Genomic DNA, 24,680 nt, shown 5'->3' with positions numbered 1-24,680 from the left:
AAAAAGGGGTGGGGGTGCGGCAGGGAAGTGCCACGTACCAGGTTGTGAGGCCAGTCCATTCCGCCAAGCTGCAAGGTCAGCCTGCAGCTGCTGCCCGCCTGGAACCCCAGATGCCGCCGAGAGAATGGCAGCAACAGGATGGAGCGAAGCAATTATAGCTCAACTGGGGGCTGCTGGGGGAGTGAGTGGGTGGGCTCGTCATCAGCTGGGAGCCTTGGGCCCCCAGCTGGCTAAGCCTAGCGCAGTGGCAGGCGGTGAGGGGCGTGGGGGCAGGCCAGGAGCCGGGCTGAGGTGCCCAGGGGCTGTTGACCGAGGGACAATGCCCTGTGTGTCTGGTGGGGCTCTGGCCGGTGGCACCTCCGCCTGTGGCCTGTGGCCTGCGGCCGGCCGCCCAGCCAGCACCCACAGGGCCAGCTAAGACAATCAGCTTCGTTTGCTTTGGGGATGGCAAGGGGTTGAGGGTGGAGGAGGGATGGGCCGTTGGTTGGTCAGGAGAGCAAATGTTCTCAAATTGTGCTGGCCAGGAGTGGGACACAGGCCCCATCTCCCAGGGAAACAGCCTCAGGCGCTCCAACCTCTGCCGGCCTCAGGTGAGTTCAGCAACCCTAGGAGACCAAAGCCCCACCCCTCTAGATCACAGTCAAGGAAACTGAGGCTGGAGCCAGAAAGGGACTTGTCACTATTAACAGTGAGTTAGAGGTACCAGAGCTGCTATTCCCACCCTGTCCCCATCCAGGGCTGTATCCACCACCCCATGTTGTTTTTCTTGGGATATTTTCCGCACAATTTCAGCCTGCTGTGGACATATTTCTGAAGCTGTATGCCCTCACTCTGGCCAAGTTTCAGATCCATGAGGACTTATGGCTGATTGTCCTGGCCTTCCTGACACAGCACTCTCCCTCCTGGGGTGGTCTCCGCTCTCAGAGACTCTGTGGCCGCATGTGAGCTTTACTGTCAGCCTCAGTTCCCTCCTCCATAAAATGGTGGGTGTATCCAGAAATAGACGGTGGCCTGGCCCATTCCCTCCTGAAATCTTTCTGAGCCTCAGTTCCCACATCTCTAGAATGGGAAGAATCATGGCACCCTCTTAAAGCTGCTATAAGGAATAAAGGAAATCACCTACGTTAAATAGCTGGCAACAGTACCTGGCACATAGTAAGTGCTCAATAAACACTTAGCTATTTATTAGAGAGATTATTATAAAATAATTGTATAATGATTATTATAAACATTAGCTGTTCTAATTAGCATTAGAGGTAGCACGGTTCTCATTTCTTACTGACTCTCCCTTCAGCCCCCTCAGGCCCACCCTCCTGGCTGCTGAGAGGGGTCTAGGCCTCCAAGACTCAGGCTACAAGTCTGTGAGGTCAGATGACCTCAGGGTCCAAAGGTCCTGGAATCACATGCTCAACTGACCAGCTCCTCTGGCCGATGTCCCTCACCTCAGGTGAACAGCCCAGCCCAATGTGAGTGGGCACATCCACCCAGGGAGGCAGGAATGGCGGGAGGGAATGTGAGGAGGACAGAGGAGGGGCATTGTGAACAGATACTGAGGACGGCCCTGTCGTGCTGAGGGCCGGTCTTGGCCATTTACAGGAATCGTCCGAGGGGAAGAACGCAGGGTGAGAGGCGCTCCTGAATGTCACAAGATTAATCTGTCCGGGGCAGGCTTCCACAGCATAACTGAGACGCTGGCTGGGGCTCGAGCATGAGAGATGCCACCATATTTGGTCAAATACTAGACAGGGCTCTATTCTACCGTCGGAAACTCCAGAGGGAGGGGCACTCTGAAAATACCTCCTCAGGCAACAAGGGCCCCGCCCCCACCGCAGGCTGTCCAGGCCCCAGCCCCACCGGCAGGGCGGCCTGGCTGTGTTCTATGCTGGCTCTCTGCACACACTCTGCTGCTGCTAGCAGTGGGGTCCCACAGACATGCAACTGGAGTGACCCTCCCATATCCACAGAACAGTGGCAAACTAAAAGATGGATACTGGGGTATGGGGGACCCCTGAAACCAACACATTCTCCTTACCTGCTGGCAATACACACCCCTCACTTCTGCCTCCCAAGCCAGCTTCCCTGGCTGCAGCTGCAGTGCTTGCTACTTTAGATTTCAGGGTCCCAGCCCCAGAGATGCTGAAGTGGCGGCACAAAAATCTGCATGTTAGCACGAGCCCAGTCTGGGAGCTACACGGGTCCTCACCCATCATCTGGCCCCCTCCTCCCACCCATTTTACTACAAGGAGACTTGGATACGGGAGGGTCCTACCCCAGCTCACACAGTGCGTTTGTGCCAGAGCTGGAAGCAGAACTCCGTCTCTTAAGTCATTCATTGTTCTTCCCTCAGACTTTATACAAACAGCTCTGGGCCAGGCTGGGCCTCCTTGCTGGTCTGGCAGAGACCAAAGAGCCAGGCCAGTCCTTGTGGGGGCCCCAGATCCTTCACAATGGGGAGGGGAGCTTTGGGGTCCCCTGGCAGGTGCTGTGAGGAGTCAGGCATGGGCCCAGCAACGGTCATTGGGTCTCCCATTCCTGGACCATCTCAGACCAGGAGGGAGACCCCTTCTTCCAGTCTTGGTTTCTAGAAACCCCTGGAGGGTCATCTGTCCTTTTTGATGTCCTGAGTGTGCACCCAGGCAGGCTTGTGGGACCCAGCCCCGGGACTCAGTGCCAGGCCTGAGAAGGAGGTGCGGGAAATGGGCTTCCAGGGCTCCTACCCCACAAGCGAGGCTGAGGTCTTTGGGTCTTAACACGCAGAGGGTGGCCAGCATGCGTGAATGAAGGACTGGGCAGATGAGCTACAGGGAAAGGGGCAGTGGGTGGCCGCGGTCTCGCTCAGAGCCCTCTGCGGCAGGCCCCGCCAGGAGCAGTGCTGCACTCACCAGCAGATGGCGCCACTAGAAAGCCAGCCAACCCTGAAAAATGTGCCGCTCCTGAGGGAACTTGCACTCTGCCACCTCTTTCTCCAGGAGCGGCCCGGGACTGAGAATGAGGGGATGGGGCGAGTGCGTGGGGCCCTGCGCCTGTGCCTGGTTTCCAGAGTGACCCTATTGTTGATGAGGACCAGAGCCTAGGAGACATCAGAGCCGGCCAGAAATGACACAGACGGCCAGGGGTCGGGTGGGGGTTTCTGTCTGCCGAGTGAGTGATTGCCTTTACTTTGAGCATCTGCTGTGTGCCAGGCCGCAGGCATTTGGCACCTGGACACCTTAATTCACAGAAAATAACAGTAACAATAATAGCTGCTGCTTAATATCCACTTACTGACTGCCAGGCCATAAGCTAAATGCTTCATGAAATCCTCCAAATAACACTGGGTGAGGTCCTAGTTTTATTCTGAATTACAGATGGGGAAACTGAGGCTCAGAGTGGTTAGCCACTTGCCCAAAGTCACAGAAGATTCACAGCAAGTTTCTCTGACTCCTGCACACGCTGCTCCCTGCGGTGGAGTAAGGAGAGGGGCGGCAGCCAGGGGTGGAGGGGGAATGTCCAGTTGGTCAGCTGGTCATTGAGCACAGTCTGTGATGGCCTCAGCCTTGACCCACGGCCTCAAACAACCTGAACCTGGTAGGTTCGGGTGCTCACTAAACCCATGCCCAAGCTCAAGTCATCAAGGGGACCCGAGAGCTCCCAGGGTGCTCGTGAGGCACCCAACAGCATTCCTGGTATGTGAACTAAAATATTGATACATTGAATCAAACTGACTATAATACAGGGAGGCCATGCTGGGACAGAGGAGGAGGCCAGAGCAGAGGGACCTGGAGAAGGAAGTGCAGCCAGGAGGGCAGAGGTCAGGCTCCACAGATGGGCTGGCCTGAGTTTCAGCCCTGCCCCTGCCTCTTCACTGCTGTGTCATCTTGGGAATGTTAATTGACTTCTCTGAGCCTTAGTTTCTTCTGCAAAGTGAAGATAATAATAACTTGGCTCTCAGTGGATTGTTGTGAGGATCAAATGAGATAATGCATGTTAAAGCGCTTAGCACAGTGCCTGGCAAAAGTAAGTACCCCATTAATGGTAGCTGCAACTGTCATTCCTACAGTTAAAACGAGTTTTGAGTTGGGCCTTCAAGAATGCTTCTAGTATGTTCCTAGGTAGGAAGGGCATTACGAAGTGGGGACAAGGCTAGAACCAGCAGAAGAATGCAAAGGTGCCTGTTTCCAGCGGGCCCACCCTAGAGCGTTGGCAAGGCCAGGGGGACGTGAAGGATTTGGTCTAAGAACTTGCCCAAGTGGACCCAGTAAGGTCAGGGAAGGCGGGAAGAGGCTAGCCGGCGCCTTTGCTGGCTACGACCAGGAGGGTGCAGCCCCCTGGGGAGGTCCTGGCTCTCCTGCCATGCTGCTGTCCCCTCCCTCCCTCGTAGGAGTCCTTCTCCCAGGCCCATATTTGCACAAATGCTTGCCTCGCTGCTCACTCCAGAGCCCCAGCCAAGAGGGGCTATTTTAAGATCCCTGGACGGGAACATTGTTGGTGGGGACAGCCCCAGCCAGCAAGCTCCCAGTTCTCAAAAAAGGGAAAGGCCTGGGTGAATGGGCGGCCCCTGGGGTGTGCAGAGGGGCTGCCACGTCGACATGACCCTCTGCCCAGGCCAGGTGCCAGCGTCTCCTCCCCACAGGGGGAAGTCAAAGAAATGTGAGTTGGGGTATGACTCCAAGAGGTGGTCTTGTTCACTGGAGACTGGGTCTCCTAGGCCTCTCTTCTGCACAGCATCCAGACTTGAAAACACCAAGTTTGCGTTTCTGGGTTGCAAATTGACTCTATACCGTACCAAGTCTCTTGTTAGCACTCACCAGCCACAGGCCATCAGAGGTAGGGGATACCTCATCCAGCCCCTACCAAAGCGGGAACCCTTTCTGAAAAGTGCCTTTGCTGGGTACCATCACTCTAAGAATATCATTTCTCTCTGAGGATGCACAGTGCATTTTTTAAAACTCTGATTGTTGAAAATAATTATAATTATAAAAGCTTTCTTTTTTATTTTGCAGAAATCCTCCTCCTGTGGGGAAAAGACGGCAGACTTCAGACAATAGTGGTTGGATATTTGCCCTGCCTCTTTTTATATGGTCATGTTCACCCCACTCACTTCAGTGGGCCTCCGTTTCCTCACGGGGTTGTTAAAATGCATTAATCATTAAAATTATTGTTTGCCTGGCACATAATGGCACTTAATATTTGGCAAGTTCAGGCTGATATTTTGTAATTTGGTTTGGTTTTATATGTGCCTGAGTTTGATGTATAGCGTTTTTGTGGGTGTATGTGCTGTTTTTGCTTTTTGATTATGAAGAGCCAGTATAGATTAATATTTAAAGTGCAGACGTTGAACCAGAGTGCTCTGAAACTCATCCCTGCTATGTAGCAGCCAAGTCACCTTGGGCAAGTGACCTAACCTCCCTGAGCCTATGTCCTTGAAAGGGAGGTGGGGGATTAACAAGATTATATGTCGCAAGTGCCTGGCACAGGGAATGGCCCTGCTATTATTTTGTTGTATGCATTGTCCTTAGTTCTTCCCAATCAGGTGGCACAGAGCAATTCTAGTCAGCTCAGTTCTAGCTCTTTCTAACTGCCAGAGATTCCCAGAAATAAAATGGACTGCCCTGGAAAAGAGTGATCTCTCTATCAGCAGAGAGCAGAACACTAGCCAGGAGATTCCAGAAGAGGAAAGAGTGGCCCAGGTGTGTGTTGTGGGGTGGAGGGGTTGTTGAGATTTTTTTTTTTTTTTTTTTTGAGATGGAGTCTCGCTCTGTAGCCCAGGCTGGAGTGCAGTGGCATGATCTCAGCTCACTGCGGCCTCCACCTCCCAGGTCCCCGTTAAGCAATTCTCCTGCCTTAGCCTCCCAAGTAGCTAGGATTATAGGCATGCGCCACCATGCCCAGCTAATTTTTATATTTTTAGTAGAAACGGGGTTTTACCATGTTGACCAGGCTGGTCTTAAATTCCTGACCTCGAGTTCGAGACCAGCCTGACCAACATGGAGAAACCCCGTCTCTACTAAAAATACAAAATTAGCTGGACGTGGTGGCGCATGCCTGTAATCCCAACTACTCAGGAGGCTGAGGCAGGAGAATCGCTTGAACCTGGGAGGCAGAGGTTGCAGTGAGCCAAGATCGTGCCATTGCACTCTAGCCTGGGCAACAAGAATGAAACTCTGTCTCAAAAAAACAAAAAAAATTCTTGACCTCATGATCTGCCTCGGCCTCCCAAAGTGCTGGGATTACAGGCGTGAGCCACCGTACGCGGCCAGTTTTTGAGCTTTTAAAGTTCCCTTCTAGCCTTGAAAGGTCCCAGGCCCCCACGTGGGGCTGTCAGGCCTGCTGTAACTCACCCAGACCTGGGACAGGAAGGAGTGCAAGAGTGCAAGAGAGCCTGTGGGGGACGTGGAATAAACAGCCTGTCTCCAGGGCAGACAGAGGCGCCAGGCCCCCTGCCCACTGTAGTGTCCTCCCCTCAGTCCCGGGGGATGTTTATCCTCTGCTCAGAGTTTACAGGACGTCTGGATTCACAAGATCCGGAATTCTGACTTTTCCCCCAAAGCTGTCAGCGTCTCCTCTGGCTAGGTGGGTCTGGGTCTGTTTTGGGTGGAAGGCCCCAACCCTGCCCTCAGCAGAAGCAGGAAACGGGTACAGAACAAGAAATGTCCTCTTCAGCCCCCCAGAGCCGCTCCTGGCAGAGGAAGAGGCCACATCTGTGGGGACGTGAGAAGAAAACGTCAACATCTCCCAGCAGCTGTGTAGGGAGAGGAGTCCTGGGGGCTCATGGGTGGCAGGGGCTCATGGGTAGGGCAGAAAGGGCTTCTTTTACAGGTTGGGTTCAAAGGCCTGCACCCCAAACATTAAGCTACAAACCAATGGTACTTATCAAACTCTGCCTTGCATATTGGCTTCTGTTATTGGGTCAGAGAGTGCTGTTTTTATTGTGGTTGTTTTGATGTATTGTGTGAGTGCAAATTTGTGGGTGGTGTCTTGTATGTGTGTGTTTTGTTATTGTTTCAAGAGCCATCAGGTAGGAGCTGTTCACAGACAGCAAGCATGTCTTACTCACAGATGCGGCTCTCAGCACCTGGCTCAGGGAGCTTGGGGCCAGCTTGCGATTAGGGCAGGATTAGCAGAGGATTGTCCTGAAAGCTGCACACAACACTTAGAGCACAGGCGGCAACTCTGAGACACATCACATCACCCTTGATGGCCATAGCCAAGGCCTCTATCCTCATCCTCCTGACCCCTAGAAAACTCAACGGCTCGAATCTCCCCCTGGCCTCCCTGCAGAAGCTTATCTCTGTGGCCTGAACTGTTAGGAGGCAATGTTGAGAAGCTGCTTCTGGTGGAGGTTTAAATATCTTGCCTAGGATGTTCTGTAAGTTTCTATGAGCTGTGACCTTCAAGGAATTAGCCTATGGACAATGAAGGGCCTTTGAGAGTTATTGAGGAGGGTTCATTCCATTCATTTCACAAATATATATTGAACACCTACTATGTGCCAGGCACTGGGGATATAGTGGTGAAGAACTAAAACAGTTCTTGTGTCACCAGGCTGGAGTGCACGGTGGTGCAATCTTGGCTCACTGCAACCTCTGCCTCCTGGGTTCAAGCGATTCCCATGCCTCAGCCTCCCAAGTAGCTGAGGTTACAGGCATGCACCACCATGCCTGGCTAATTTTTGAATTTTTAGTACAGATAGGGTTTCATCATGTTGGCCAGGCTGGTCTTGAACTCCTGAACTCAACTGATCTACCCACCTCAGCGTCCCAAAGTGCTGGGATTACAGACATGAGCCACTGTGCCTGGCCTATTCCTGAGCTTATGTTCTAATGCAGGATGGGGAATCTAACAGTATCAATATTTTAGGACCAGCCCACAGCTCAGGGGCTCTTGCTGGGCCCCTCTCCTCTCAGTCCTGTGCACCTCCTGCATGCATGGGAACTGCTGGATCTTCTGGGAAGCCCATGACCTCAGCCTTCGGGGCATGTGGAGGAAGGTACAATGTCTCCAGAATGTGAAATCTTGCCAAATTTCCATTAGAAGGTCAGTTCTCATAAATATTGTGAGGAAAAAGGAAGAAACGGTTAGTGTGGAATCTGACCATTTCCAAGTCTGGTTCCCAGGAAAGAAGCCTCGGTAATTGCTCTAATATGAGAAGGCAGCTTCAAGGTTTATGGCTGTGGGAGATGGAAGGTGTCCAGCCAAGGACCCACACAGATGCTGATGACAACTGCATGATGGTAAAAGGGTTACCCCTGAAGCACTCTACAATTTGAAAAACAATTTTGGCTCAGGCGCCGTGGCTTATGCCTGTCATGTCAACACTTTGAGAGGCCAAGGCAGGAGAATTGCTTGCGGTCAGGAGTTCAAGATGAGTTCTGGCAACATAGCGAGATCCTCGTCTCTACAAAAAATAATTTAAAAATTAGCCAGGCGTGGTGGCATGCATCTGTAGTCCCAGCTACTCAGGAGGCTGAGAGGCGAGAGGATCACTTGATCCTGATAGGTCAAGGCTGCAGTGAGCCGAGATCACACCACAGCACTCCAGCCTGGGTGGCAAAGCATGACCCTGTCTCAAAAAAAAAAAAAAAAAAAAAAAAAAAAGGAAAGAAGAATACTTTTACATCCATGACTTTATTTACTTCCTGGATCAACACGTGAATGTAAATATTTTACAGAAGAAGAAATTGAGGCCATACAGTGAGGAGAAAAGGGACAGAGCTTGGGATGTAAGTTGGCATCCTGAGGTCCCTTTAACCATCAGCTACCCTAACCTTTGCCTCAGCTTAGGGAAAGTGAATGAGCACTGGAACCAGCAGCAGTTAGAGGTGGGTGCCTGTCATTAGGTAGCAGACACAGAGCACCAAAGACTATTCAAGTTATTTCTGCCATGGTCAGCTGTGCTTTATGGACAAATCTACATTGGAGAGAAATGTGTCTGGTGAGAGGGCTCCATGCCAGAGGGATAAGTTTTCTGAGTCAGCTCTGGAGAGAATTCAGGGGTCAGGCTGACCCTGATCTTTCTCTCCCCAGTAGTGTGCTCTTAGAAAAACCTAGGATTGTTTGGCCCTTCAGTCTGGCCAGCACATGGCTATGTTCATAAATTCTTGTCTTCCATATTGGGATTCCCTTGTATTCTATCCCATTATCTCAACCACAGAGCTAGCTCTGACCCTGGCATTCCAGAATCACCTACAAATCTTCTCATTTTTTAGTCAATTTCTTAGACTCTCAAGCTCAACAGGACCATCAGGATCATTGTGCTAGCTTCTCAATGATACTATCGTATATGCTCCCCAGCCTTTTATTAGTTGTTTTAAATGTCTGTCTCCCTGCTTCTTCCATCTGCTGACTGCAAACTGGCTCTTTGCGAATATACAGAGCAAAACTGTTCCCTTGGCCCCAAGGCAAGCAGTATCAGTCAGTATAGGCCAAGTTGCACTGCAGTAACAAGCAACCCCCAAATCTAAGAGGCTCAGCCCAGCAAAAGTGTCCTTATCACCTATGTTACATAGCCTGTGCAGGCTAGCAGGGCATGCTGTGCTTATCAGAATCATGCAGAGACATGGTGATGGAAACTTCATCACAACACTTGCTTCCACAAGTGCAAAAACAGAGTCAGAGTTCTGTAGACAACAGATCTGCAGAGGTCAAAAATCAGGTTCTGGAGGCTCTGCCCCAGCCACATATTTCCTTTGAGCAAATTCATCCCCTTAATTGTCAGTTCGTCATCTGTTAAATGAGGACAATGAGAAAGTACTGACTTCACAGGTTTGCTATGAGGCTGAGAGGATGGGTATAAGCCCATAACATAAAGTCTAGTTCACAGGAAGAACTCAATAAATGTCAGCTGATAGAAAGTTGGCAGAATATTCTATTCACTTAATTGTGGCTACCATCTCCAGAGAGAACAACCCTGGTTCTTTCCACTGTTCCTTGCTTTAACCAGTTTAATTACTTTGAAGAGTTAAGGAATTGTCTCTTCCTAATTGTCATTGTTGTATTATTTTTGACGCATTTTTATCCCATTGGAGAGATTCAAAGCTGAGGCAGAAAAAGGTCTATGTGTCTTGCTAACCCCAAACTAGATTTATCCAGTTCAACTTTCATTACCAAGTCTTTTTAAGAAGTCCAAAAAAGGAAGATCAAATTTGGAAAAGAATCTTTGCTTGATATAAAACTCAATGGCAGAGAAACAGAGAAATCAAACTGGAATGTCAGAATTGGAGGGGACTTTTAGAACAAGACCCATCATCTCCTCTCTTTTACAGATGGGAAAACAGAAGTCCAGAGAGGAAAAGAGACTGATACAGTGTCACACAGCAATTTAGTGTCAGAGTTGGGACCAGAATCTACTTCCTTTAATCCCAGTCATGGGGCTTTCCATGTACTACATAAGGGGACAACATTCTTCAGCACTGGGATGGGGAGGAGGGGATCTCCTGGAATTATGGCTTGTCCTCATTTCACAGAGTTGTACTCCAGCAGAGCTGTAAAGTTAAGAGTCCTATAAACATTACCTTATTAAGGCTTCTTGGAAACCCAAGGTCACAAATCCTCTGGATCATGGGACATGAGCTGAGCATCCAGTGAACAAACAGATGGTAATGTTACATTTTTCACTTTGTTAATGCAACCTGGCTTCTAATTATAGGATTTGTTTAACGGTCCTGGGTGGTTTATGAAGGCTTGGAGGCAGGCTGCAGCCCTGAACATGGCTGAGGAGTATCAGACCGGGAGACACAGGCAGAGTTGGGGCCTCAAGGCAGGGAAGGGAGATGAGGACAAACAGAGTCAACTTCAGCCAAGGCCTGGAAGGGGATATTTAAGTAATTTTCCCTAATCCCACTAACCGAGTTGCTCCCAGTTGGAAATCATTTCTAATAACGTCTTTGTTGCCATAACCCTTTCATACATGGGTGGTGAATATGAATTTGTTCTACGGGAAGCAGGTGAAATACTTATCATATTACTCCAGTCATCCACATCAAATTGAATTCCCCTGCAATAGTGGTATTAGTGACCCCCCCTCCCTGTTCCTGGGAAAAGATGGGTCAGGGGCCTAGCTCCATCTCTTTGTCCGTCACTATAGTTAAGCTCATGATCTAAGGAGGCAACAGGTGGGGACTGGTAGGGGGCAGAATGGGATCATTATGAAGATGAAAGGCTCCCAGTCTCATACAGCCAATCTGGGATACAAGGGTCTTGTGAAGACTCTCCCAGGCCCAGAGGCTTAAGGTCCAGCCCAGCTACCACATAGTCACACCCCCCTCCTCATTCAGGGCTCTGTTGCAAGCTCAGCCTGGGCCCCCACCGCTTAAGGAAACACGCCCAAACCCTCATCATGTCCCAAGTTTTCCAAATCTCACAGCACCTCCATCCCTGAGTTAGCACGCGCGCACGCGCGCACACACACACACACACACACACACACACACACAGAGAGAGATACACAAGGCCCTCCAAGTCCCTTCGCCAACCCAGCTCTGTAAACACTTAAAGCTAGGTAAGTGATTTCCAAAGTAAGGTGTCATTTGAGGCTTAGGAAGACTATCAGGTCTTCTATTTTTACCTCTGTCTTTTCTCATTTCTATTTTTTATTTGTGTTAAAGGAACATATTAGTGTAATAGCTCTTTATAGAATTTATAAATAAAGATTTATTTTTAAAAATAACTTTAAATTAAAATTTTTTAATAAACTGTTATTTATTGTTAGGGGTTTATGATCAAAAAGGTTTGGGACCCCTGGACCAGGATTTTGGTTTTTTGTGGGGAGTTTTTTCTTTGTGTTTTGTTTTGAGAGAATCTGACTCTGTCACCCAGGCTGGAGTACAATGGCACTATCTCAGCTCACTGCAATCTCCACCTCCCGGGTTCAAGCGATTCTCCCACCTCAGCCTCCTGAGTAGCTGGGATTACAGGGACCTGCCATCATCCCTGGCTAATTTTTGTATTTTTGTAGAGATGGGATTTCACCACGTTGGCCAGACTGGTCTTGAACTCCTGACCTCAGGTGATCTGCTCGTCTTGGCCCCCCAAACTGCTGGGATTACAGACGTGAGCCACCGCACCCAGCGTTGGACCAGGATTTTGAACACAAAGCCTCTTAACTCTGGGTGGGATGGTCCCAGCCTGTCGGGACTGGGAAGAGCAGGGAGAAAGACACCCAGGCTTAGAGGCATGGAGAACCTGAGCCACGGGGGTGTCACCAAGTGACTGTCTGCCCCAGGCACAAAGTCTCTTTCCTTTAACACCAAGATAAAATGGCTTCGGTTCCCAACCCACACAATCAGAGAGTGCAGGGAATTCTTCCCAATTTTAGAGTTTTAGAGGGCTTAAGTTTCTCCTAAATTAGTCCTCGGCACAGCCTGCTGTTTCACAGTGCTGGCTCCTGATTGGGGCTCTTGTCTCTGAGGCTACTACCCATTCCTCCACCCACTGGGCCCCCTAAGCACCTCTCCTTCATCTCTCAAGTGTCATTCCTGGGAATGCAATTCTGGAAGCATGGCAGGCCCATCACTGAGCTGTCAGTGGAGGAGGGTGGCTGGCCGGTGTGCAGTGGAGGAGGGCGACTGGCCAGGAGGAGGGTGACTGGCCGGTGTGCAGTGGAGGAGGGTGACTGGCCGGCGTGCAGTGGAGGAGGGTGACTGGCCGGCGTGCAGTGGAGGAGGGTGACTGGCCGGTGTGCAGTGGAGGAGGGTGACTGGCCGGCGTGCAGTGGAGGAGGGTGACTGGCCGGTGTGCAGTGGAGGAGGGTGATTGACCGGCGTGCAGTGGAGGAGGGTGATTGACCTGCGTGCAGTGGAGGAGGGTGACTGACTCGTGTGCAGTGGAGGAGAGTGACTGACTGGTGTCCACGACTTCACCATTGGCTATAAGCTCTGCAAGCCTAAAAGGTCACTGTCATGACCTCAGGAACTTCTCATTGGCCTTGTCTCACATTAGGCCTCAGCCTCCTACAGTTCCCAGGCCTCCTCCTTCAAAGGATGTCCTCCTTTCTCCCCATGCCCTGCCCTCTTCCCCAGCTTCTCATTCCCTTACTCTCTCTCCCAGGCTGCCTGGAGAAACTCAAAATTTCTGTGACACAGGCCCCTTGTACATTGCAGGTGGGAGTACACAATGGTTACAACCTCCATGAGGGTGGTGGCTAACAGGGGATAGAGCAATATCTATGAGAATCGCAAATGCACAAGGACTTTGATCCAACAATCGCTCTTCTACGCCTCTGTCCAACAGAGGCAGTCCCATGTAGAAATGACACAAAGACCAGGACAGGCTTTGCAGCATTGTTTGTAATCGCGAAGAATTTTACTTCTATCTTTTCTAATTTCTATCTTTTATTTGTGTTAAAGGAATCTATTAGCACAATAGCATCCTCAAAGTGCTCATCCTTATAGGATGGGTTGCATGACTTATTGCACATCCATGCAGTGGAACCCTATCCAACCATTCAAAGAATGAGGCAGCCCGCTGTAGAATGATACACTCCAATAGCCAATAGCTGTTATTAAGCAAATGAAGTAAGGTGCATAAGAATGTGAATAGTACACCCCAATCTGTACCCCCAAAATGCAGGGACTGTACATACATATACTTGTAAGTGTATGTGCTTGCATTTGCACAGACTCTCCAGAAGTCTATATAAAAAGTTTAGAGTGATTTTCTCTGGGGAGCGGAATTGGGTTGATAAGAGAGCAGGGTTAGAAGGGAAGTTACTCTTCACAGAACACCTTTGTACCTCTGTGATGGTGACAATGTATAGATATTATCTATTCAAACAATAAATACTATTTTTAAATGAAAACATAAATTGCCATTACTGTATGCTGTGGATCATTTCATTCTTTCTCTCCTTCTGGAGGCTGGGCCCAAGAGGCCTTACTTTTGAGTCAATAAAGTCACCTAGAAGTGAGTCGTGTCTTACCCCTCTAAGGCTGAAACAGCCACAGTCTCTGCATCTGTGTATGTGTGTGTGCATGTGTGTGTGCGTGTGTGCGCGCGTGTGTGTGCATGTGTCTGCGTATGCATGTGTGTGTGCGTGTGTGCGCGCGTGTGTGTGCATGTGTCTGCGTATGCATGTGCATGTGTGTGCGCACGTGTGCGTGTGTGCATGCGTGTCTGTGTGTGTGCATGTGTGTGTGTGCGTGTCTGCATATGCGTGTGCGTGTGTGTGCATGTGCGTGTGTGCGCGTATGTGTCTGCATGTGTGAGGGATTGTTTTCCCCTTTCCTTCCCCAGCAGCAAATTACCTAACCCCTTTATTGTACAAATAGAAAAACTGAGGCCCAATCATCCACCCAATCTCACCCCTCTGAGTGGCTCTGAATCCAGCCTCTAGGCTTTGACTTATGCTCTTCCCTTTGCTTCAACTCCCTTCTCTGCCGTTTTTACTCTTCAGGTCGCAGTGCACGCTTCCAAGAAGCTTCCCAGATCCCTCAGTAGGAAATGAGCTTTCAGCGTGCCCTATGCATCCCTGTGGCTCTGTACAAATTAGCAATTGTCTCTTTACCTACCTGCCTTCCCCAGCAGAGGGTGGACGTTCCCTGAAAGCAAGGACTTGGTCTTCGTCTCTGGAGCCATAGGCCTAGTTCAGTGTGAAGCCTAGAACTTCAGTGTTTAAGACCTGAATAAATAAATGAATAAATATATGAGTGCATTAATTCCTCCATCTTCCAAAACCCTCGTTTCACTGAGCCCTCTCATATCACTTAACACTGTCTTCCTTATAGTGTAATTATTTCTGGGCATATCTGCAGTGGACACCTTCTTCCTACCTCCCTCCCTCTCTTCCTCCCTTCCTTCCTTCTTTTTTTTCTTCCTTCCTCCAGAATGTATTCTCAGACAGACATAGATTCTGAGAACATTATTTGAGCCCCTGGATCCAGCCATACCTAAAGCTGAACTACCCATGGACTTTTCAGTCACATAAGCCAATGAATTCCCTTTTGTTTTGAAGCCACTAAGAGTTGAGTTTCCATTCTTCTCTGAAAAAGAGTGTTGAGGAATGTAGTGAATTGGGAACTGATCATAATCCTGCAAGACACAACGCCAAATGCCATAACTCTGAATGTTGAAATCCTGAAAAATCAAAATCCTGAAAATAGAATTCTGAAAAAATCATTTTAAAATTAGTTAAAAGACATTTATTTATAGATTTAAAGGGAGTTTAATTGAGAGACATATCAAAACATGTCAGGACACTTTACAGGTCACTTTACACGGTAAGATAGGCAATAAAAACGTACACATTTTTGCAAGCATAAACAGGTACACTAATGACAGTCGCGCGAGTGTAACAGTTATGTGCAGATGAACTGTATTCATAAAGAAATAGGTCAAAAAGGGAAATGTACAAATGCATATCACTATGGTTGTTAATTGTGTGCACCCAGCTTTCTAACTGTGGTCATCTGAAATACCATGACAGACAATCTAAGTCTTTTGACAAGATCAATAAAAAACTGCAATGGGTCACCACTGCATATACAGTCACCAAAGAACCGAGATCTTGAGAAATTTTATCTTTTGCAAATGCACATGTACAAAAACGACTTCTCTTCATTTACTGAGGAAGTTTCAACGCTTTTACATACATGCACTACACTTACAAAGTCCACGTTGTGATAATGCACTTTTGTGGAGTCAGATTTGCAAAAACACATGAAACTAATTAGGACTGTCTAAAAGTCTTTACACAATTCCAGTATTGGAAATGATGTGAAGATGATATGAAAACTGTATTACAGGAATAGATTATGGGCAATTACACAGAGATGGTCCATAAGAGCTGGCCAACTTTCACAATCATTCACTATAATTTGACGTCTTGCATGAAAATGAAAAGCTGTTTTTTTCTTTCTTTCAGCGTATGGCTCTGCTTGGAGAATACATCACACTCATTTCCTATGTGGCACTGCTCTTTCTGAAATTCTTCTGTGATTCTATATACATGGCCATGAGCCTTCCCTATTAAATGTTCCCATCTTTTTTTTTTAACTTTTTTTTAGGTTTAGGGGTACCTGTGCAGGTTTGTTATATAGGTAAATTTCATGTCACAGGGGTCTGGTGTGCACATTATTTCATCACCCAAGCATAATACCTGATAGATACATTTTTTATCCTCTCGCTCCTCCCTCAGGCAGGCCCCGGTGTTTATTGCTCCCTTCTTTGTGTCCATGTGTTTTCAGTGTTTAGCTCCCACTTATAAGTGAGAACATGTGGTATTTGATGTTCTATTCCTGCATTAGTTCACTTAAGATAATGACCTCTGGCTCCATCCATGATGCTGCAAAGGACATAATCTCTCTTTTTTTTTTAATGGCTGCATAGTATTCCGTGGTGTATATGTGCTACATCTCCTTTATCCAGTCTGCCATTAATGGGCATTTAAGTTGATACCATGTCTTTTCTATTGTGAATAGTGCTGCAATGACACTGCAATGACACATGCATGTGTCTTTATGGTAGAACTATTTATATTCCAAATTTTCCCATCTTCTGTGCCATGTTTTCATGGTGTTTTGGGCTCACAGAAATTCATTCCACACCCACTCATATACAGACCACAGATTTGGTAGAAATAATGCTGGTGACTGAACAGCAGCACCATTGTGTAAGTGTCTTCTTATCCTACTGTGCACATAATTACTTTTGAACAGTCAGTGAGTTCACTGGCTTCTTCAGGCAAATGCGACTTTAATTCATGAAACGCTCCTAAAATGTCATCAACTGGAAGGAATGCCAATGCAATCAAATGATGCATTTTTTATTTTTTATTTTTTATTTTTTTTCTTTTGAGAAAGAGTCTCGCTCTGTTGCCCAAGCTGGAGTGCAATGGTGCAATCTTGGCTCACTGCAACCTCTGCCTCCCAGGTTCAAGCAATTCTTGTACCTCAGCCTCCTGAGTAGCTGGGATGACAGGTACATGCCACCATGCCCAGCTAATTTTTGTATTTTTACTACAGATGTGGTTTCACCATGTTGGCCAGGCTGGTCTTGAACTGGCCTCAAGTGATCCACCTGCCTCAGCTTCCCTAGAGTAATGGGATTACAAGTAGCCTTATACACTTCACTATCACGGCCTTTTTGTGAGGGAACAATTTCACAGATCCCTTCCATTGTGTTGTGAGAAACACAACAAAAAGAAATGCTATTCTGTTTCCCTAATACCAAATCTGTATTAGTCAGCGTTCTCTAGAGAGATAGAACCCATTGGATGTGCATGTAGAGATATGAGAGATTTATTAGAGGGATTGACTCACATGATTACAGTGGCTGAGAAGTCTTGCAGCAGGCCGTCTACAAGCTGGAGACCCTGGGAGGCTGGTAGCATGACTCAGGCAGAAAGCCTCAGGACCCAGGGGCCACTGGTGTAAGTCCTAGAGTCCAAAGGCTGGCAAGCCTGGAGTTCTGATGCTCAAGGCAGCAGAAAAGTCTGTCCCAGCTCTCAGAGAGAGACCAATTGCCTTCTGTATTTGTTTTCTCCTGGCCCCCTGCCTACATTGAGGGCAGATCTTCCCCACCTATTCCACTCAGACCCACACACAGATCTCCTCTAGAAACATCCTCACACACACACACACAAAATAATGCTGTATTAGGTTTCTAGATAGCCGTTCATCTAGTCAAGTCGATACCTAAAATTAAGTCCATAAGTCCACGCCTTGTCAACTTGGCACCAAGACACATCTCCAGAAACCATACCTAATTTCCAAATAAAGACAACAACAAGGTAATAGTTTTGCCTAATATAATGCAACCATCCCGTGATTGTGATTTTAGGGACTTTAGATATTAGGGATTTAGACTTTAGGGATTTTAATCTTTTGGGACTTTAACATTCAGGATTATCAATGTTTGAGATCACATCTTTCAAGACGATGATCCAAACTCCAGTGAATTAACACTTCCCCTTAACTGTATCGGAAAGGGTCTGATTTCCCTTCCTAGCCACTATGGCGCTGAGCACAGCACTTTGTACACAATAAACACTCATATGTTTTTGAGAAAAGAGAGCAGCAGACACAGACACAGCCCTTACAGAACTAGTGATGGAGGAGGGTAGACCCAGGCAGCACAATTATTTACTGTATTAGTCCGTTTTCACACTGCTGATAAAGATATACCTGAGACTGGGCAATTTACAAAACAAAGAGGTTACTGGGGCTGGGCCCAGTGGCTCACACCTGATCCCAGCACTTTGGGAGGTCGAGGTGGGCAGATCATCTGAGGTTAGGAGTTCGAGACCAGCCTGGCCAACATAGAGAAACCCCAACTCTACTAAAAATACAAAAATTAGCTGGACATGGTGGCAGGCACCTGTAATCCCAGCTACTCAGGAGGCTGAGGCAGGAGAATCTCTTGAACCAGGGAGGCAGAGTTTGCAGCCAAGATGTCGCCACTGTACTCCAGCCTGGGTGACAGAGCAAGACTCTGTCTCAAAAAAAAAAAAAAGAAGAAGTTATTGGACTCACAGTTCCACATGGCTGGGGAGGCCTCACAATCATGGCAGAAGGTGAAAGGCACTTCTTCCTGGCAGCAGCAAGAGAGAAGAGTGCTTGTTCAGGGAAACTGCCCTTTTTAAAACTATCAGATCTCGTGAGACTCATTCGCTATCATGAGAACAGCATGGGAAAGACCTGGCCCCATGATTCAATTATCTCCCACCGGGTCCTTCCCACAACACATGGGAACTATGGGAGCTACAAGACGGAGATTTGCGTGGGGACACAGCCAAACCATATCACTCCCCTAACATTTTCCAGGGCCTGCCCAGGTGCTGTCAGGTGGGCAGAGAGTAGCAACCCTGTTCACAGCTGGGGCATCAGGGATCTCAGCCACACAGCAAGTTAGTGGCACAACTGGGCCAAAAGCTTGGCCTCCTGGTTCAGTTCCCTTCTAAATCCTTTACCTATCATCCAGGAAGAATGCTGGATTTGGACTGCGCATGCACACAATTGCACACAATACTCTGGACATAAAGAAGAAAAATGGTAGTGGTGGGAAGTTGGTCATGGTTGGGAGAAGACAATTATCTTTTTTAAAAAATCTCTGTAAGAAATAATAAAGAAACAAATTTGGGCAGGTGGGACAGCCTTGCGGAACAAATTTACGAATTTAGTTCCCAGCATGTGCCACAAGGTTCCTGAGTGTGTTAATGACTGAGAGCACTGCCGTGTTTGTTGAGTGAATTGCGGGTGGTGGGATTTTGTGTCAAGTGGGTTTGATTAGCTGTGGCTGTCACCCTATGAGTTAATAATAGGGCCGGGGCTCCCCTAGTCCTCACCTCCTGGTTTCTGGGGACAGTGTTGTTTCTAATACCCCAGGTGCATGTGCTCAGTGGCAGGAATTTTTGCCAGCTGCAAAATGACCAGGGTTGGGTGGCAGGCAGAGGATGTTGGATCTAGGTCAGGGATTTGGTGGATTGGTGCTGCATCCATTCCAACCTTCATTACTGCAGAGCCTTGTAAGCTAAAAACTACATTTCCCAGACTTCCAATAGTTCTGGAGGGAGGTTACCTTCCTGTTTCTTCACAGGAGTTACTGGCAAGCACCCCTGTGTGGGTTTGTCCACATCAGTGGTCCCTTACACATGTTAAGGGTTGAACTATGTCCCCCCTCCCCAAATTTCCATGTTTAAGTCCCAATCCTCAACACCTCAGAATTTGACCTTATTTGGAAATGGGGTTGCCGCAGATGTAATCAGTTAATATGAAGTCAGACCCCTAATCCAATATGACTTATAAAAAGAGTACCTTTGGAAACAGCACATACAGGGAAAACACCATGAGAAGATGAAGGCAGATATCAGGGTGATACATCTACAAGCCAAGAAATGCCAAAGAATTGCCAGCAAGCCACTAGAATCTAGGAGGCCTGGAACAGATTCTCTCTCACAGCCTTAGAAGGAGCCAGTTCTGCTGACACTTATCTCGGACTTCTAGCCCCCAGAACTGTGAGATAAATTCCTATCATTTAAGCCACCCTGTCTGGAGTACTTGGTTACAGCAGCCCTGCCTGACTGACACAACCGGTCGTGGGCTTTGTGGGTGTGGCAGAGGCAGGAGTGGCCTCCTAACCCTGGACGCAGCTGCAGCAGTGTGTTCTTCACATGACAGTGGAGCTCCCCCTCCGAAGTCCACTGTAGTCAGAGTTATCCAGCTCAACAGAGCCAACGGGATATATAGAGACATAGAAGAGGAGAGTTATCTCGGAAATTGGCTCACATGATTATAAAGGCTGGCAAGTCCCACGTTTTGCCATCTGCAAGCTGGAGGACCAGGAAAGCTGCTGGTATGACTCAGTCCACGTTCAAAGGGCTGGAGCCAGGGGTGCCACTAGTGTAAGTCCCAGAGTCCTAAGGAGCAAGAACCAGGAGCTCTGATGTCTGAGCTGGAGCCGTGGGTGCCACTGGTGTAAGTCCCAGAGTCCCAAGGAGCAAGAACCAGGAGCTCTGATGTCTGAGCTGGAGCCAGGGGTGCCACTGGTGTAAGTCCCAGAGTCCCAAGGAGCAAGAACCAGGAGCTCTGATATCTGAAGCCAGAAGAAGACGGATGTTCCAGCTCAAGAAGAGAGAATTCACCCCTCCTCCACCCTTTTGTTCTAGTCAGGCTCTCGATGGACTAGATGCTGCCCCTCTGCATTGGCAAAAAGCGATCTGCATTGAAAAGCCAATCTCTTCCAGAAACATCCCAACAGACACATCCAGGAGCAATGCTTTACCAGCTATCTGGGCATCCCATAGCCCAATCAAATTGATACATAAAATTAACCATCACATCACTTCTGATGGCAGTAGAGGTAGCATCTGCCCCGACAGGACAATTTTGTGGTTTTCAAAGTCATTCCCAAGGGTCCTTTCTAGGGCCCGCTTCTCTAATTTTCCTAATTGCGTAAGCTTCCAATTCCCTGTAGTAAATCCCTTTCTGCTCAAATGAGCAGGAATAGTTGCTTTCCTACACATGGACCCTGACTGGTAAGACTTGATTAGACAATGGACTCTGAATTAAATTTTCAATTTTTCACAGTTGCCATACATAAATTGTAAAACAAAGTAAGCTGTGAAGGTCTTGTTGTATGCCTTTTTAAAAGTGATAATTGGACTGGGCATGGTGGCTCACACCTGTAATCCCAGCACTTTGGGAGGCTGAGGTGGGTGGATCACCTGAGGTCAGGAGTTCAAGACCAGCCTGGCCAACATGGTGAAACCCCATCTCTACTAACAATACAAAACTAGCTGGGTGTGGCAGCATGTCTCTACTAACAATACAAAATTAGCCAGGTGTGGTAGCATGTGCCTGTAATTCCAGCTACTTAGGGGGCTGAGTGGGGCTGAGGGAGGCTGAGGGAGGAGAATCGCTTGGACCTAGGAGGCAGAAGTTACAGTGAGCCGAGATTGCACCACTGCACTCCAGCCTGGGTGACAGAGCAAGAAACCCTCTCAAATAAATAAATAAATGTGATAATTGCCTTTTCTTCTAATCGCTAAAAACAAGAAATGCTCAATGAAAATCAAGACAAAAATCAAATACAGAAAACTATAGTGAAACAAGCCCAAATCACCCCAAATTCCCACCACCCAGAGATAACTTCTGTTCTTATTTTGTTGAACATTCTTTCACACATCCAACAGTGCATTTTACATGCACAGTCACGTGTTCCCCTGCACAGTTCAGGGTGCAATTAGTGTGGCCCGGTTTTCCTCGAAACTTCAAGTGCTCAAGCCCCACGTACTGGTGATAGCACAAAGTCCAACATGCAGCCCAACTGCTCTCTACAGGGTTTTCACTGCCTCCCTCTTACACACAGAGGGTTCCCGTACAGGCGTCTTGGAAGGAGGTGTCCAGACCCACGTGGTCCTGTATCATTGCACTGACCGTGGTGGAAGGACATGAATAACTGAGCAGGAGCTAATCTTGGTGAGTAATATTCGAGTTGTCGGTCAAGTTCACTACTCCCAAAGCAGCCACAGTGGTGGAAGCTGGTGCTCCCCCTAGACCAGAGAAGGGCTCCAAGCCAACCACCCAGGGCCCTTCAATGCAAGCCTTTCCCACAAAGATTTGGGAGGACTGGACTATACCATTGTTCCCCTTCCCATAACCATTCTTCCCTGGCGATCAACACAAAAGATGTGTTACATCCTTCTCTCAGGACAATGAGTCAATTCACCCTCTCCTGCCATTCCCAGAGATACTACCTTTGGGCACTCCACAGTGACTTCCTGTCCTGGCCTATCTGTGAAGTAGATTAGGGAAGAGACAACACACAAATTCAACCTCTAGCAGGGTGCCTTGCTACTCTCACACTTACCCTTCCCTGACACACACATACGTACACATCATTTGACTTAAAAGGGATTATGCAATTTATCTTCTTCAATACCATACTTTAAAAAAAAAAAAAAAAAAAAAAAGAACGAAAAACTCTGGCCGGGCACAGTGTCTCATGCCTGTAATCTCAGCACTTTGAGAGGCTGAGGAGGGTAGATAACAAGGTCAGGAGATCAAGACCATCCTGGCTAACACGGTGAAAACCCATCTCTATTAAAAATACAAAAAATTAGCCGGGCGTGGTGGCACATACCTATAGTCCCAGCTACTCGGGAGGCTGAGGTGGGAGAATCGCTTGAACCCAGGAGGCAGAGGTTGCAGTGAGCTGAGATCGCACCATTGCACTCCAGCCTGGGGCTACACAGCGAGACTCCATCTCAAAAAAAAAAAAACAAAAAAAAAACAAAAAAAACTCAATAGCAAGTTGTAGACAGTTTTTTATTTGTTTTGTTCTGTTTTGTTTTGAGACAAGGTCTCATTCTATAGCCCAGACTGGAAGGCAGTGATGCAATCTCGGCTTACTGTAGCCTCCGCCTCCCAGGCTCAAGTGATCCTCCCACTTCAGCCTCCCAAGGAGCTGGGATTACAGGCACACTCCACCATGCCCAGCTAATTTTTTGTATTTTTTATAGAGACAGGATTTCACCATGTTGCCCAGGATGGTCTCAAACTCCTGGACTCAAGAGATCCTCCTGCCTCAGCCTCCCAAAGTGCTGGGATTACAGGTGTGAGCCACCACGCCTAGCCATGTGGACAGCTTTCCATGGTATGATGCTTTTGAGAAAATGGTTGGATTGCAAGGCAAATAATTATAGGCATTTCATCACTAATTGTCCATGTTCCCACCTCCCACATACCAACTCTACCAACAAAAAAAAAGTTTTATGTTCATTGAAGAGAACATATGGAGCTTGATTTTTTAACCTAGGGGTTATGGGCCTTTTCAATATAAAATTGTTTCCCAACCAGCCACCTCTCAGCTGAGCCTTCTGGGTAGAATTAGTGTGAATTCAGGGTTGGAGATTAGGACAGGTTGGGAGGTGAGAACAGAAAGGGTGAAGTAAAGTCCATAGGATCTCAGGGCTGGTAGGGACTTGCCAAGTTTTCCAGCCTCTGCTTGCATTCCCTTAGTAACAGAGAACTCACCACTTTACCAAGACAGCTTGTTAGCCCACTTCATCCTTGGTTAGTTCCACTGGCTTAAAAAGTATTTCCCATGTGGATCTAGATTCCATCTTCCTAAAGGTTCCAACTGTACCAATTCAAGGTCTTCCTTGGTCACTCTGTAGAGAAGTAGAGCCGGCTCTCCCAGAGCCCACGAGTCCTCTATTCTCCTGGACAGCGTCCCCCTCCCCCTGACTAAACACACCATCTGAAAACACAGGACTCACCGATGCAAACTCACTCTCATACTCAGCTCCTAACAGGAACCTCCCTTCACCGCCCAAGAAGCCTTACTCACACATACCAAGCCGCAGTCTGTCGACCTGTTTTCTCTAGGAATGGAGGGATTTCAAGGCTGCCTCTCCCAGTCTGGAAAGAAAAGCCACTTCACAGAATGAGTGGTTCATAATGTAAAGTGTTCATAACTCCCAAGAGACAGTATGGGCAGGAAACAGAAACAGCTTCCAAATATTTGAGACAGATTTACGGACACTGAGTCACAAATTGCTGCCATATACTTCGCCTTTTGAACTAGTCTGGTGGCAGAACACCTCTCTCCTGATGTTCAAGGACCTGTCTCCGGGTTGCTTCAGTTCCTTGTCTTGACCTCTTGCAATGGGCTTTCTGCTGACCAAGCCCGTTGTCTCATGGGCATAGCCGACCAAAGCACCCGGCCAGGTGCAGAGTTTTTGGGCATTTCAATGGTGGGGGTCACTCCGCAGCTTGCACTGCTAGTTTTTGTTTGTTCTTGATGATGAACTCTCTACTGTTTATACAGTAGCAGAACTCACAGAGGCATAACTTACGTTTCACAGCCTCCAGAGTGGACTTTACATAAACACAATGTTTCTGTTAGGCCGACTTTATCTTCCCTCTAGAATCTGTCGGTGGTGCTTTGGAGTATTTGACCGGGCCACTGTGCAGGGGTGGGGAGTGGTGTTACAAGCCTTCTCTAACCCACCATCTCTGACCTGCACCCCAGGGCATGCACATGAATGGAATTCATCTTCTTGGTTTGGAAAAGAAGGGGATGACATTAGTGGTGAAACCTCTGTGTCGGGCTCTTGCACCGCAACTCTGAGTCATAGCTTACATCGATCAAGCACTCACTCTGAAGCAGGCTCAGGGCTAAACCTTCACAACCATTGACTCTGTGCTACAGAGGAGACAGTGATCTTCACAGAAGTTAGTTCCCAGAGGGCTTTCCCCAGCCCC

The 24,680-nt window shown here is 48.0% G+C and overlaps 1 protein-coding gene across 2 annotated transcripts in view; it reads right to left on the bottom strand.

Moving 5' to 3' along the window:
• Nucleotides 1–23,864, bottom strand: part of IL17B (interleukin 17B) — a 28,645-nt gene extending 4,781 nt beyond the window's left edge. The window contains exon 1 of one of the 2 annotated variants that reach the window (XM_030826768.1): nucleotides 23,770–23,864. Coding sequence is in view for 1 of the 2 variants with exons in the window: in XM_003266623.4 (XP_003266671.1) it covers nucleotides 39–59 (21 nt within the window). In the remaining variant the exon portion in view is untranslated. Of the gene's footprint in view, nucleotides 1–38; nucleotides 121–23,769 lie in introns of those variants that run through there. The other variant, XM_003266623.4, reaches the window with a different exon arrangement.
• Nucleotides 23,865–24,680: the final 816 nt, after the last annotated feature.

The sequence above is a fragment of the Nomascus leucogenys genome, chromosome 2 (genome assembly GCF_006542625.1).
Source record: "Nomascus leucogenys isolate Asia chromosome 2, Asia_NLE_v1, whole genome shotgun sequence".
NCBI classification, from domain to species: domain Eukaryota; kingdom Metazoa; phylum Chordata; class Mammalia; order Primates; family Hylobatidae; genus Nomascus; species Nomascus leucogenys.
Note: the sequence above shows the minus strand (reverse complement) of the source record. Positions and strands in the feature narration are given on the sequence as shown.